Source organism: Sciurus carolinensis, chromosome 3 (genome assembly GCF_902686445.1).
Source record: "Sciurus carolinensis chromosome 3, mSciCar1.2, whole genome shotgun sequence".
NCBI lineage: Eukaryota > Metazoa > Chordata > Mammalia > Rodentia > Sciuridae > Sciurus > Sciurus carolinensis.
Genome location: NC_062215.1, coordinates 85,229,149 through 85,244,255, shown reverse-complemented (window position 1 = coordinate 85,244,255; position 15,107 = coordinate 85,229,149). Strand labels below are relative to the sequence as shown.

Sequence of the window (15,107 nt, the reverse complement as noted above, 5' to 3'; positions counted from 1 at the left end):
ATACTTTTTTAACATTAGGAAATAGTGAAAGATAAAGTCTGAAATGGAGTAAGGATAAGCTTTTGAAGAATTTTGAATTCAGGCATTATTCTACTGGATCTGTCTTGAACCTATTATGGAGAGCACAGACAATAAGTACCACAAATACCTTTATCACAGGTAAGATAGGAAGGCAGTTCCCTGGTGGGGTTCCAGTGACTCCTCAAGCTCCCAGGTGTCAGCTCCCTGCCTGTGAGCTGAGGAATGAACTATTCAAAATAGGTGCTCTAAAAAGTTGCCCAGGTAAGCTGACTGTATTTCTACTCTGGCACAGAGATCAAAATGCCCCCAGAAGATGTGGAAATAAACGTGCTGGACAAGCTATAAGTGCCTTTTAAATGGCTTCACTCAGACCTACCCCTTTCCCACTAAATGCTTCGCTGACTTTATCAGCCACAGCACCAAGCATCTCAACTCATTTCTACAAATGACATCGAAAGTCTCCGTCAAAAGTGATAGTTTCTTTAGTTCATCAAATCTCTATTCATTGCAAAAACATTGTTGTCCTTGTGGTTTGTACTTTGTGATTGCTTTTATGAAGACAGTGAAAAGGCAAAATATATAGGTGAAACTTAAATTGACTTTATATAGCTAAGATTTACCGTCTTCCAAAATAGCATGCTACATTAATGCACATCTGATTTCAAGGTACTTTTTGTTCTTTTAAATTGGTCTTTTCGCACATAATAATTCTGTCAGACAATGGTCTGTGGAAGGAAATGTTGTTTGTGATTTATTTGGGGGGACCTTCAAGAATGAAAATACTATTTTTTACTAATGTGTCTAAAATGTATAAGATATTGTTATAATATGCAAAGATGTCTTTCCGTTATAGACATTTCCCCCTTTCAATGTGTTTGTTGTAGGATCTAAGGGAGGAATGTGTAAAGTTGAAAACAAGAGTGTTTGATTTGGAACAACAGAACCGAACACTAAGCATCCTTTTCCAACAGCGAGTCCGACCAGCTTCTGATCTGCTCCTGCAGGTATGTGTTTACATGGAGAACCATCTTTGCTACTGAAATGCTATTGACGGGAAGTTACTCCAGTTCAAAAATTACCAGCATCTCTAGGGGCGAGACGTAGTGTATCAAAATCCCAATTCTTCCCTGTCTCAGGAGATGTCATTAAAGTTGGAAGTCTTTTAAATTCTTGACTTTTTTAAAGTTACATGCAGAATAAAGAAATGCACCAACAAAGAATACACAGGTAAAAGGGACAATCAAAGGGTGTTCTCTAGGAAACTAAGCGGAACCATGGAATGAACTTAGGAAATAATTGAGAACATTGGGGACTAATATTAGGAACCATGCATTCCATGATAAGCAAGGTAGGGTTTTATGTAATGCACATTTCTGTATTTCCAACTCTCCATAATAAAAAATACAGTTGGGATTTGTTTTTCTATAATCTCTCTCTCTGTTCAGAGTCCCTCTTCACATCATAGCACTTTGTGAATTCTACCTTGGTGTTTTTGCAGGACCTTTAGATATGCTAGCTGAACTCTTTCTTCATTCTCCTCTATGACATGCAAAGTTGTGGAGAGTCAAGCCACTTGAATCCTTTTGTAGTTATTCCTGACAAAGCACTGGGGAATACACTCCATGGCCGAGAAATACATGAATTGGTAGAAGGGGCTTCAGGGCCAACCTTTGCTGTTTCCCATCTTTCTGATCCTATTATTGTGCATATTTGCTCAAACAAGTTCCTCTGAGCTTTTCTCAGAGCTTTTCGGGGCTCAGCTGTCAGAAGGGGCACTCAGGTTTCACAGGGGCCTTGTGCAATTTACAAAGGGTTGCTTGGTCAGTTGGCAAAGAGGAAGCTTCTTCTGTATCCTCTGATCATCTAAACTACAGTGTCCAGTCCTGGAACCAATAGCCATGTAGGGCTATTTAAATTTTTCCTTATAAAACTGACATTAAATTAACTCTAAGTTCCTATGTCCAACTAGCTACAGTTCAGATATTCAAATTGGACAGTGCATGAGTAGAATATTTTCATCATCATATTAATCACTCCTGGACAGTACTTTTCTAAATGGCCAAGACTGTTTTGCTAATTTTCCCTCCAAATTTTGGCATGATCATCTTAGGACTCCTCAGAGAAATAATGGGAAATCGCGATTTATTTCAGAGAAAGGAAGATGTTTGGTAAAACTGAATATCAAATTGTAATTTGCCCCCCAAATTAAAATAAAACAGCTCTCTGAATTACAAAATAGATTTCATCTCTTAAATTAATGTCCTCTCTGCTTTATCTGTTAGAGCATAATTCATAATTTATGACTCAAAAATTATGGTGGAGGAGAGAGGGAAGTCATTTATTTCTATTCTATTTCCTGGTCCCAACCACAATAAATGTTTGTCATAGGGGATCTTGCATTTGTAAGAAGTCATGTTTCAAAAAAAAAAAGAAAAAGAAGAAGAAGTCATGTTTCTTTTGCAATCAAGATCCAATATTATAATTACTTTTAACAGCTGTTGCATGTTCATGAATTTTTTTTTCTGTTTTGCCTGTTTTAACTTGAGGCTTTTCTGAAATATTGTTTAAGGATCTGCAATCCCTGTGTATGAACCATGAACAGTTTGTATGCATAGTAAATACATGTACTGTAGATATTTAAGCTTTTTCATTGACTGTCACAAATTTCTTCAAACCATGTTCAAATGACAAGAGGATGATGTATATGCTTGCAGCAGAACTCAGTATCTATTGATTGGGTATTTTCTGTCAACAAACTTTGTACCCTTCTTTAGTTTTCACTTCCAGAAGCCATTCTTGTTTAAATAATATTTATCAAAGATAGGCTGTTAACAGTTGCATGAAGAATGATGATAAAAAGTGTGATGACTGCGCTCAAACACAAAGCCAGGTTCATCATGGGGTAGGTGAGAGAGAGGGAGACTAGTATGAAAGCAGTCTTGGCCTTACCAAAAATGTTATTGAACGCATGCATAGTGCTTACCACATGTCAGATGCTGTTCTTCAACAGTTACAGCATTTGCTAATTTAATTTCTTACAGTCCCATGAGGTAGGACCAGACCTTTGCATTCATCATAGAGATGAGGACACAGATAAAGGCTTAGTTACACAGCTGGTATTGCCAGAGTAAGGATTTAAATCTGGAAATCTTATGCAATCGAGTTCATCCTTTCTTGACCCTCACCTCCATACTCTCTCTGTGTGGAACATGAATGAGCAAGAGGACTGCTTTGATGATTTCCTGCTCTAAGTGACATTTTGATAAACAGAGCAACTGGTCCACCTGTGACCAAGTCAGATTGGAAGGCCTTCTGCAGTTTGGTCACCATGCAGAGCCTTCTGTATTCACATATTTCTGAAAGGTTCCTGGTTTGTGGCATCTAACATTTCCCCTCACTTATGTGTTCTGCCTCTGTCTTGTTTTGGACACCTGTGTTATCATTATCCTGATAGGATATTAGTCTCATATTTTCATCCTAAGACAGGTTTTTTTCTTTCCTTTTTGATCTGATATTTCAAAGGATCCAACTACCCACATCCATAGGCCAAGATAGAAAGAAAAGAATGTTATAGATCATTCACATAAACAGTGGAGTGTCTGACAGCTTAGAACCAAGGTGCAAAATTTTACTATCACTTCTTAGAGTACTGACTTTTTTCTTTTTGCTAGTGTTTTGTTTTACATTATTATTTGAAATGAAATGAGGGGATTTTTAAGTTCTATTCATTTCTTTCCTATTTTTTCTCCTTTAAATCATGATTTTCAGAGTGCAATTCTATCTCTCCATGGGTCTGATTTGGCAGGACACCACATACTCAGCTCTTCACCTTCCATAAGCAATACATCTCCATCTCCGAAATCCAGTTCATGCTGCCCCTGTTGGGGTTCTTCCAGAGTCATGGCTGTCCTTACTGAACTTTCCCCTTGCTGGAGATCATGTAGTGATGGCGAGCTATGCCACAAGAGTCAGTAGTCTGTGGCCTTGTATGAGATTATGGAATCCTGGCCTCTCATGACAGAGGAAATCATCCAATGCAACTCAAACAACTGGGGGTTTGTTTACTTTTCATTTCAACTCCATAATAATCAGTTTGAGGATCTGGGCTGAGTGTTGCTCACTGTTCACAACACATGCTCAGTGTGCTCTCAATGAGGGCTTAATACATATATTTTTTTTTTCTGACAATCTGAGAGGGGGTTCTAATCCCAATAAGATTATGATTTTCTTGGGGTGAATGCCATGTGCTCTTCTATCCATTTGTATGAATCTGTATCAGTCCCCTGCACCTGGGTGCCCAATTCATAATGTTTAAGTTCTTTTATTCTGATAAATAGTGATTTTTTGGCATTTATACTCTTTACTGTTGCCATTGTGTAATGAACATAATAACCACACAGGACTATCTGGATCTGAACAGTCAAGTGAATAGTCAACATGAATATACATTTTGTAGGATAATGATCGCTCAGAGAAATTGGAAAATGTTAGTTATATTATACAATTTTTAGTGTATGTGTTTTTCTTCAGAAAGGTCTCTATATCTGCCTTTTGGGTATTTTCAAATGTACATGGTTGAAGTAAGATAAGAATAAATCATTAAGGAGAGCTTTGTAATATGATAAAAAGCATTAGGAGAAGGGCAGGGGAGTGAAAGAGAGGATAAAGGTTGGCTCAGTGATTCTTGAATTCTGGCAATGGAAGCTTTTTATTCCAATCCACTAGGGTCTCTCTTGAGTCACAAGCTAAGAAGGAGTCAAGAGAAGAAGCAAGAAAATCCACACAAGTTTAAAGAATCTGCCTGACTTCCCACTCAGCTAGGATATGTTTGCTTTATGAGTTTCTGGAATTGATGAGCTCTTCCACTCAACTGCTCATGTGTCAACCCGGGAGGTGCCAGCCCTGCCCTGCAAACCTGAAATCTAATTTTAAAAGACCCTCATAGCAACCGGAATAGCAGCTTTGTAATGCTTCCAGGATGCTGAGGAACACCAAGGCCCAGATGGCAGACTGTCCACAGGCAGTGAATCTGTCATCCTGCATCATCAGAGGGCTTTGGTGGCTTCATTATGGGCATTGGTCAGACGTAAAAACATATGGAGAGTATGCAGCAGGGATTCTGTCTCACACACGGAGCACTAGGAAGGATATTAACTTGTCAGAGGTGCAGAAAGTGGCCTCTCTGAGAGGTAAGAGACACTTTGAAAGATCACACAGCTCCTGTAGGGCAGGGCTCTAGATAATAAGAGGTAACACAAGACACTGCTTTGTGATCAAGTAAGAGCAGCATAGAAGATGAGAAAGATTCTTCACGGTTATGGCAAAAAGGGATTTCCTCCCTCTTCATAATGCACCCAGGGCCCTCTATAGACTTGCCTAACCCTCAATGGCTTCATATTTCTGTCCTTATTTTTTTCCCTAGCACAAATTCTTTGCTCTAGCCAAGCAGAAATATTCTCCCTCCACAGAGCACGATATAGGTTTCCTTTCAACTGTTCCATTTTGTATGTCATTTCACAATGCTACCCCACTCCCACCTGTGCCTCCCCTGCCTCTCCTCATTCATTACCAACTGGAAGCGCCGGAAGTATCTCAGTGCTGTGCGGGGTGGGGGTGGGGGTTCAGTGCAGAAGCACATTTCCTCAAGAGCCTGTGGTCTACCAGTAAGCATGAAACAAAACAATGTGTCCAGAGATGCCTGGAAAGTTGCAGGGAATAGGTAAAGACAGGTGGAAGCTTAACACTACCTGGACAGCTTTTAGAGAAGGCCCAGCAGAGGAAGCCAAGCTTCAGCATGCAGCTGAGTGCACAAGGGAATGTAAATATCAATTCTGCACAAAGAGACCAGAGGGTCTCCCTCCTTCCAGTCCTTCTTCTAAATCCATGTGCTCTGGAAATGCTCCTAAAGTAAAAGCACAGCCCCTTCCCCCTCCTCCCTCAATCTCCTGGTCACACTCTGCTCACTGTGCCAGCCTACAATGGTATGTGGATGTTACTTTGTAATGAGGCTGCAGTGCTTTTCTTTTTTCTTTCTTTCTTTCTTTTTTTTTTTTTAATATATGCTTGTTCTTCATTCCAAAATCAGTGGAGAGGTTTTGTTGTTGTTTTGTTTTAAACAAGTCCAGTCCCCCCATCTTGACTGAACGCTGTGTTTTGATTAGCTGAGAATCAGCTGTTATGGAAGGTGCACCTGTCTCTTACAAGGAAATCAAGGTATGACTTTTGGAACTTTTTTTTGCTTGCTTGGACCTTTATTTTCTTGATGATTCTTGATTTACTAATCTTTGAATCCTTCCAATATGCAACTTGCACAAACCTGATCCTTCTTAAGTGTTATGTGAAGTAATGATTGAGTGAACCCGTGGGGAAAGTTGGAAGGCTCGTGTCAGGAGGTGGAGAGAGGTAGCTGTACAAATGAAGTGACTGCGTCAGAGGGATGAGGGGATAGAAATGAGGACTGTCCTCAGGGGCCATGTCCAAAAGGCAAAGAAGGCAGACTTTGGAATGTTCTGTTTACTTAAGTCAGGATGATTAGGGGAAATTATGTTTAAATGAGTTCTGGGTTTTTACTGTTGATGTTTCCGTTGCTTATTCAATTTTAATTTTTCTTTTATCTTTTCCTATTGGAACACATGTTCCATCTTAGAATGGTTGGTTCCCTATAGCTGTAGGAATGACATGACATGGCTGGGTCTTTGACCCGAGGGACATATTTTTGCCATATTGTTTCGTGAGCATGAGTTTTATGTCTCCCATCGCAGCTAGCCTACCCCTAAATTTTAAGATAGTTAATGGAAGATATCTGGATATCCTATTCTTTGTATCCTCCCACAATCAGATAAATCCCAAATATGTAATAATATCCTTCAAGATCACAAGATTGGGTCCACACAAACCATTTTCTCATTGGAAAGAGTGTAAAAACATGTGTCCTAAGATCCAAGGCCATCAGCGGTTCAGCCAGGTGAAGTAATAAGCAAAGGAGGCTGTGTGCTCTATAATCAGCTCCAACCCATTGTGGCCAGTAGGGATACTGGTTAGGTATTGCCGTGGTTTTAGAAATTTTAAGCAGCTGGAATTGCAGAGTTTTGTGTGCATCCTCTCAATGTTAAAACATTGGCTGACACCTGTTTTTCTGCTTTGTCACACTGAGGAAACCCAATAAAACCTTTGGGGCCGGGGGTGGCCTGCAATGTGCTTGTCTTTCTCTACTCTCCTGAGGGTGGATTTTTAATTTAAAGCATGGCGCATGTGCTCTGAACACTTGGCCACTAGGCTTCCCATTCAGATTCATAGCACAACTAGCAAATATTACTCCATTTATTATTATAACAAAAATGCATTGAGTACATACTATGTGCATGGTACCCTCTGTGTGTCCATCACACAGAGATGATTAACATAGTTTCAGACCTCAAGAAGTTCACTTTTTAACAAGGAGACAAATACAAACGACTAGACTGTAGAGTAATAAATGCAACAGAAACATTTACCATTAGAGGTCTTCAGAGGAAAGAGCAATGAACATTATCTGCTAAGTCATGGAAGCCTTCTAGGCGGTGGTGACAGCTAAACTAGACTGTGAAGGAGGAACTGGAGTTTGAAGGGTAACAGGGTTCTGAAGATTTGTGGACTACACTCAGGACTAAACTTAGTAGTGGGATATATATTCATGTTAACCCCAAGTCTTGACTTTGATTATAGCTGTACAATTAGAGTAGTTTTATCCTTATTCTCTTTGGCCTTCCCATGTCCTTCCCAAAATGTCAGATTAACTCATTGAGCTCTGCAGAGAAACAGAACCCCCAAGGAGCATCATGCTTGCTGAATTCTGTGTCATTGTGACCTTCAAGAACAATTCTGTCTAGCCCTTTTATTTGAGGAAGAATCTAGTTAGAGAAGTTGATGAAAAATGAAGAGTTCTCTTTGTCTAAGGGTTGTTTTAAGGTTTTTAACATTAAATGGAGGTTCAAACCCTGCACATAAATCAACATTATATTGTAATAGACTAAGTGGTTGAAATGTAAATTCAGGAAATTCACCTTGTAGCATGCAACATTTCAGGCTGTGTATTTTTTTCCATTATTCAAACACTTAAGGAAACCTGATTATCCTGGATTTTCTAAATTTCATGCAGTAAATGTTTATCATACAAACCTTAAATTTCCCCCAGTTAAAAAGTGTTAGTGCTACATTTTCATGAAGTTTGGATAAATGTGAGAATTTGGAAATGCAAGGGACAGAAAATACTGAGGAAGGAACGGTGATGCTTACCTGGGGATTTCATTATGCAGATTGGAGCATTAATTTCTTGGCACTGGAAGTTGCAGAATGTCCATTGCTGTCAGTGGATGTCACACCAGGGAAATATTATCCCTGGCATGAAAAGATTAAGTGACCCAAACTCTGACATGAAAGACCAGTGTTTCCAGGAGTGAAAAGAAGTTCTGGCTTTGTTCTTTTGCCTTTTTTAGCAAGAGGGTGCACTTGTCTGAGGGTGGCCCTGACACATACTCAGGAGCCACTTTCAGGAACCAGGAGGTGATTTGCAATCTGCTGCAGCTTTCCAAGAGACTCTGAGACAAGTCTTTAACCTGTCAGGCTGCAGTGAAGAAGGCTATCTTCCCATTCCTCAATCTGGACTGCATACACCAATTAGGGGAAAGGAGGATGGGGTAGATACCACAGAGGCAAAGAGAAGCATGCAGGATGTCTTAGCAAAGCCCACCCAGAAATGCAGAGAGAAACTCAAGCATGTCACTGAAGCCCTATGCTGCTTAGCATGATCTTTAGGTAAGTGAATTAGCCCAGGCACACCTAACCCTGTGCTGGGCTCCTACATCCACTCAGAGACATAGTAGAAGTAGACCCGTGGTATCTCCCTACAGGATCAGAGAGATGAAGATAAATATTCCTATTGCAAGATGCTTTCATATCTCAATGCCACTAATTTGTCATTTTTTGCCTGGCTGCAGCAGAATAGACAGGACTAACTCCAAGAGCAAAAAGATACTACCCACTCTCACTTACTAACACATACAGAAGCACACACAGGCCCAAGTCAATTTTTCAAAAACCCTGATAGAAAAACCTTGGGCAAGTGTGGTAGTAGGCCATTTTTGTGAGACTGAAAAAGCTAGGAAATACTGTGTTTATAAAGTTATCTTCATATAGTTGTATCCTTGCTGCCTTTCCTACCTTTAAAGTAGTTTGTGTCCCTTACCTGGGTCAGTTTCTGACAATCACTGTCAACCTCATGTCTCGAAATCAACAACCAAACTAATGCCTGTTTTTCTGAAAAAAAAAAAAAAAAAAGTCTAAAAGACCATTCACCTGCACAGAGGCTTACTGGAATGAGAGACATTTCCATTTTATGTCACAGGCCCTTTGGCCACTGTTGACTCTGGTGACCTGAGACAGGCCACATGGGTATGTCACCATTACTTCATGTTGTATGCTATAGTTGCTAAATCTCTGTCATCTCCTACCTCCATAGAAGGACCAGGAGAGGACTTCCCTATGAAGTAATGTAGAGCAAGAGAAGCAGGAGAACTCATGCAGGGGTCTTTTATGGGGGTAGTCATGTGACTCTGTCAGCTTAGCATATGCTATATCAAAGCTACAAGATTTACTTCTGAAATAGGGTAGAGTGAGAACTGGTTATAGAGTTTTACAAATAGATAACCTTGTAGATAAATAAAGCTTTGAGGTCATTCCATACTTCTAGCAGAAGTCAGCTCACTCAATCCCTAAAATAGGCCCAAGGTTTTATTGAGCTTTCACTAGTAGAAGATGAAGTCCCTCCAGGCTGCTGCATCTTAGCCAGGGTTCTTCTGGCACAAAGCTTTCTGCCTAAAGGGCCTATAGGCCCTCATTTCCAATTGTCACCTTCATTGCTTTTCCTGGACCTGCATAGGAGAAGAATATTGCATTTGCTTTCAGAAAATCAACAATTAAAAGGCATTTAAGCATCTGTTTAGAGTTAGCTGTGTGCTACACTCCAGACAAATCAAGTTAAATAGATTTGGTTGGCGCCCTAATAATCTGAGTTATAGGCAACACCACTGTGGGCATAAGTCATATTTCCCTGAATAAGGATATGAATCTAATAACTTGGTAATACAATCAAAACACTTGCTCTAGAAACATGTTTATGCCAAGGTATAAAAGAATCATAGTCTATTATATCTCAACTTTCAAGATCATATGACCCACCCCATCCTCTGTTATCTGACACTCAGATCCATCAGGGCTTTGTACAAGGTCACACAGTGTGTTCAGGGCAAAATGGTGACTAGGATCCAGGAGTCCTGATTCCCAGTATTATGACCTTTCTACTAGGCCATAAGATAATAAATTTGAAATTTAACTGAATTAAGGAAGAGAGAAAGCATGTCATGAGATGTGTGCTTTCAGCCCATTGGGTGACTTTGGGAAATGGGTCATGGTGAGGGCTGACTGAACCCATTGAACTCTGATGAGATATGCTGCAGAAGACCAGAGCGATAGGAGGGGAGAAGCAGCCTCTGTGCAGTAGCAAAAAGATGACAAAGATCCAAGCAGCCTTGGATTCAAGTCATCTCTCCATCACAATTTGGGTGATTTGGAGCAGGTTCCTGAAATTCCTAGAACTTTAATTTTCCATCTGAACCAGTAAAGTAGTATCTAAAATGTAAGGACTGTCACATAGTAGGAGTGAACAAATGCTGCAGTTCTCTCCTTTCCATTCCTGGGTGGCTGGTCACTGGCATCCTGGTAGCAGGGGAACGAGAAGTATAGCAGATGACTCCATTGCTCAACAAGGATATTTTTGAGAAATTGTGGCCTGAGGGAAAAAGGTTTAAGGCCCAAAGTATATATATTAAATCAGTACCTCTTTGTTCTTGACTTTCTGTGGGATTTCCCTGGGAATTTGTATTTCTAGGGCTGCTGTAGGGATATTTAGTTCTAAGTGTATCTTTATGGGCTTTTAGCTGAATGAATGTTCCAACGAAAATTATGTGTTGATGTATGCTGGAGTTGGGTGCAATGAAAACACTCTGGATGACATTACCCAATCTGATGGTTAATTTTCAAGGAGTGGTAGTCTGTGGCTAGATCATAGAATCATTGGCATCTGAGCAGAGCAGTAGGTTTTTTACTCATAAATAGGACACAACAATAACAAATCCTTTGTTACTTTAAGATGTTAAGGGAAATTTGAAGCATATTAACTTTCCTAATTAAAAAAATAATCTTGAATTAAGATTTGATGCATTCCAGTGATCTGATCACAACTCTCCTTTTACCTTTTATTTTTTTTTCATTCACAGAATATTGAATACTTTCTATTTTACATCATTTTCTTCAGGCCTGTTTTCATGTCCTTACTGATGAATGCAGTATCCCTGAGTGCCCACCTTTATAAATTCAAAGCTCAAGATCCCCCTTAAGAAATTTTTTTCCAACTTTTATTCTTATGATTGCTTCCCCCCCCTGCAAATATCTAAATATTAAATGAGAGGGAATAAGGATAATGTATAAGAATCATATTGCTTAATAATAAAGATAATCGGAATTTCAAAGTAGAACACATTGTACATTTCTTATATAAGATGCATACAGATGTTTTTAAGTAAGTTTTGCTCATATTTCTTCATTACATTTGATGGTTGTTCAAGGCAGGCATTGAGATCCTTGAATTAATGTAAAGATTTCATAATGATATGAGTGCAAAAAGCTATTACCATTAATGTTGCCGTAGAATTTGCCATAAAAATGAGGAAAGCTGAAATGAAAGAGGTAATCTGCAAATGGATGCTTCAGATGCAAAATTGTCTTCTCATTACAATGTTATGTCCATTGCTAAAAAGAAAAAAATACCTCACTGCATTAATTCCACATCAAAACAGAATGTTTGAGATGTTCATGTGTGCCCTTTGTGCATCTCGATGGATTACCAGAATTGATTGTTCAGTGAGCTGCCAGACTGTTTATTTTAGTAGCTAATTTTTGCTGCTATTCTCTGACCAGACTACTGAAACATTAAAGACCATGTAACATTAATTTGGTACTTCTCAAAAGCAGTCTCCTAGTCCTTTCCCTAGTTAAGAGGAACCATTAAACCCATTCTGCACGTAGTTGTGACCTGTTCCTAAAGAACATTGGCACCACCCTTCTTCCACCAAAATCATTCTCCACTTTCTCTTTCCAGTCAATCCCCATCAATACCCGTCCCAGGTAACCACTGATACACTTTCTGTTATTATGGATTACTTTTTCCTTTTTGAGAGTTTACTATAAATGGAATCTGACTTATTTTGCTCAATATATCTTTAATATACAGTCATATAGTTGTTCATATCTGAAGTTTTTATGTTCTTATTTGTAATGACACACATCATGAATACTTCCTTGAAGGTGTTTTTGGAAAATGCTCAGTAAGTCACCTGACTGAATGCAGTAGATGCATTTGTGTCCCTTTTAATACTGGGAAATGCCATCCAGGACTTGCTGGACTTTTGTAGTCCTGCCAATGGGAGGATCCATGTGTATCTTCTGAATTTGGATTCTATGGAAAATACTACATATATAAATAGGTAGCACATAGGCTTGGAGTTAAATACTCCTGGATTCAAATCCTGTCTTTGTTACTTATCAATATTGGGGCCTTGGGCAAGCAATTTCTTCTTTCTAGACTTCAGTTATCTCTTCTGGGAAAGGAAAGAAATAATACTGACTTCTTGGTTGTGGTATGTGTGTTTTGGACCTAGATAGCCTATGTAAAGTACTTAGTACAATGTGTTAACAGTAATAGCTCTTTAATTATGTTATCTCTCTATTATCATTTTGCCCCATTTTTATGCTTTCGCACCTCTTCCAAAGCTGAATCACTGTTGGGATTTAATTAGTTTTCATTGCCTCCCATTTTTTGATATGAATTTTGATAATCATCTTCAGTCACTCTATAAATGCTTGCATTTTGTTATACATATGACCATTTCATAACTTTAAAAAATATACAGTTAGAAGCATATGACATTTTCATGGGATGAAAATTTGCCCATTCCATACACATGCATAAAATACTATACAAATTGTTCAGTGAATAAGACAATGGATGAGGCAATGTGTGGAACTTTATACTCCTTATAAAGAGGGACAGTTAAGCCACTGTTATTAGAAACAACCTATATGCCCATCAAAAAACTATACCTGTGCATCATTCCATACTCTAATAGGATAAACTTGAACTATACTTACCAAGGAAGACCTCTAAGATAAAATGAAGTTTCACAGCATGAAAGCAAATAATGAATAAGGTGATAAATATATATATATATATACACATACATATGTACATAGATACATGCATGATAAATATTTCGGAAAAGTGCATGCCATACTAATAACAGTGGCTATCTTTAGGGAAAGAAAAAGGGATAGTCAGTTAAGACTTCTTCTTGGAGAGTTTGAATTCTTTCAAGTGAGAATATATTCATATTTATTTGGTCAGGAACACATTCTTTAAAATTAAATCAGGATAATACTAATGGAAGGAAAGCATTATATTTAGAAGAATACACAGATATGCTCTTGGTACCCACACAAACACATATACACATTATGAGAGACTTCTGAGAATGTGATGTGCTTCAATAAGGACTTTCAATCAAAACACACTACATATTCTCATTTCTGTTTTGCAGATAATTTTTTTGAAAACTTACATTAGTCTAGATTTTACAATGCCAAACTATGCTCAGCCAAACCTTGGAATTGGGAGCAGTGAGGGAGAGGAGGAGTAGAGGTTTTGCAGAGAACTCACAGGAGGGGAGAGGAGAAAAAGAAGGGAGCATGGCACAGTGTTCTCACGAGGTAGCAGGGAATGCAAAGATAAGGGAAACCATGTATTTCAGAAGGGAAAACAGTTGGCATCATGTTTTCTTACAATGCAAGATGGATATCTTTATTATTTAGAGTCAAAGAATAGTAAGACTTTTAAGTTAATAAAGGAAAAATATTGATTTGGAACAAGATAAACCAAGATAGAGTAAGATGTCTAAAGTAAGATAGAAGAAAAAAGATGAAGCATATGGTAAGGAAGGGAAATGGGATTAGAGAATAATCAAAGCCAAGTTAGATTTCTAGGTTAAATAAAATTAAACCCAATGCTAAGCTATTTATATATTTTAAAAGCTACAACAAAAACATCAACTTTTCATGATAAAGGGGAAAAAATAGATGGGTGAAGATACCTGATAAATACAAATATAAGGAAACAAATGTAGAGGAATTACAACACATAAAGTAGAATTTAAGTTTAAAAGTCTTAAACAGATAAAAAGGAATATTAAGTAACAAAAATTATGTTATGAATGAAAATTAAGACAAAATTGTATGTACCAATTAAATGTACAAAGGAAAACCTTAAATGCAAAGTGAATGTAATTTTTAAAAATTACAGTTAGAGTTATCAGAACACAAAGACAGAGTCTTTCAAAATTAAGCAATTTTTACAGATAAATAATAGGTAGAGATATAAATAAGAAATACACTTATAAAAAGAACATAAAAAATGGTGGAATGAGACAGACATCATTACCCTATGTACATGTATGATTACACAAATGGTATGAATCTACATCATGCACAACCATAGAAGCAAAAAGATGTGCTCCATTTGTGTACAATGAATCAAAATGCAGTCTATAAAAATTTAAAAAAATTAAAAAGAACATAGAGAAGCTACAAAAGAAAGGTAAGAATATTTGATTCTGTAAAAATGCTTTTGTATGGGTGAAAAATATGATTAACTATATGCAGTAGAGAAATATAGATTTGGGAAAAATATTTGTGATTCAAAACATAAAGATCATATACAAAGAGGTCTTACAAATGGACAATAAGATATCATGTAAGATAAAAGATTGAGCAAATATATAGGAATGCAATTGATAAAGTACAAATCCAAATAGCCAATAAACATTTCAAAGGATTCTCCAAGTCACTAGAATTCAGGGAAATGCAAATTATGTAACGACTAAACATATTTTAATCCAATTATATTAGTAATAATTAAGGTGAGAAATAAAAACAATTACTGT

At 37.9% G+C, this 15,107-nt stretch overlaps 1 protein-coding gene across 5 annotated transcripts in view; it reads left to right on the top strand.

Annotated features, from left to right (window-relative positions):
- The window catches only part of Nckap5 (NCK associated protein 5), an 863,608-nt gene that overhangs the window by 676,526 nt on the left and 171,975 nt on the right, over nt 1-15,107 (top strand). For all 5 annotated transcript variants that reach the window (XM_047544852.1, XM_047544850.1, XM_047544849.1 and 2 more), the window contains one exon: nt 906-1,025. In XM_047544852.1, coding sequence (XP_047400808.1) covers nt 906-1,025 — 120 coding nt within the window. The remainder of the gene's footprint in view (nt 1-905; nt 1,026-15,107) is intronic.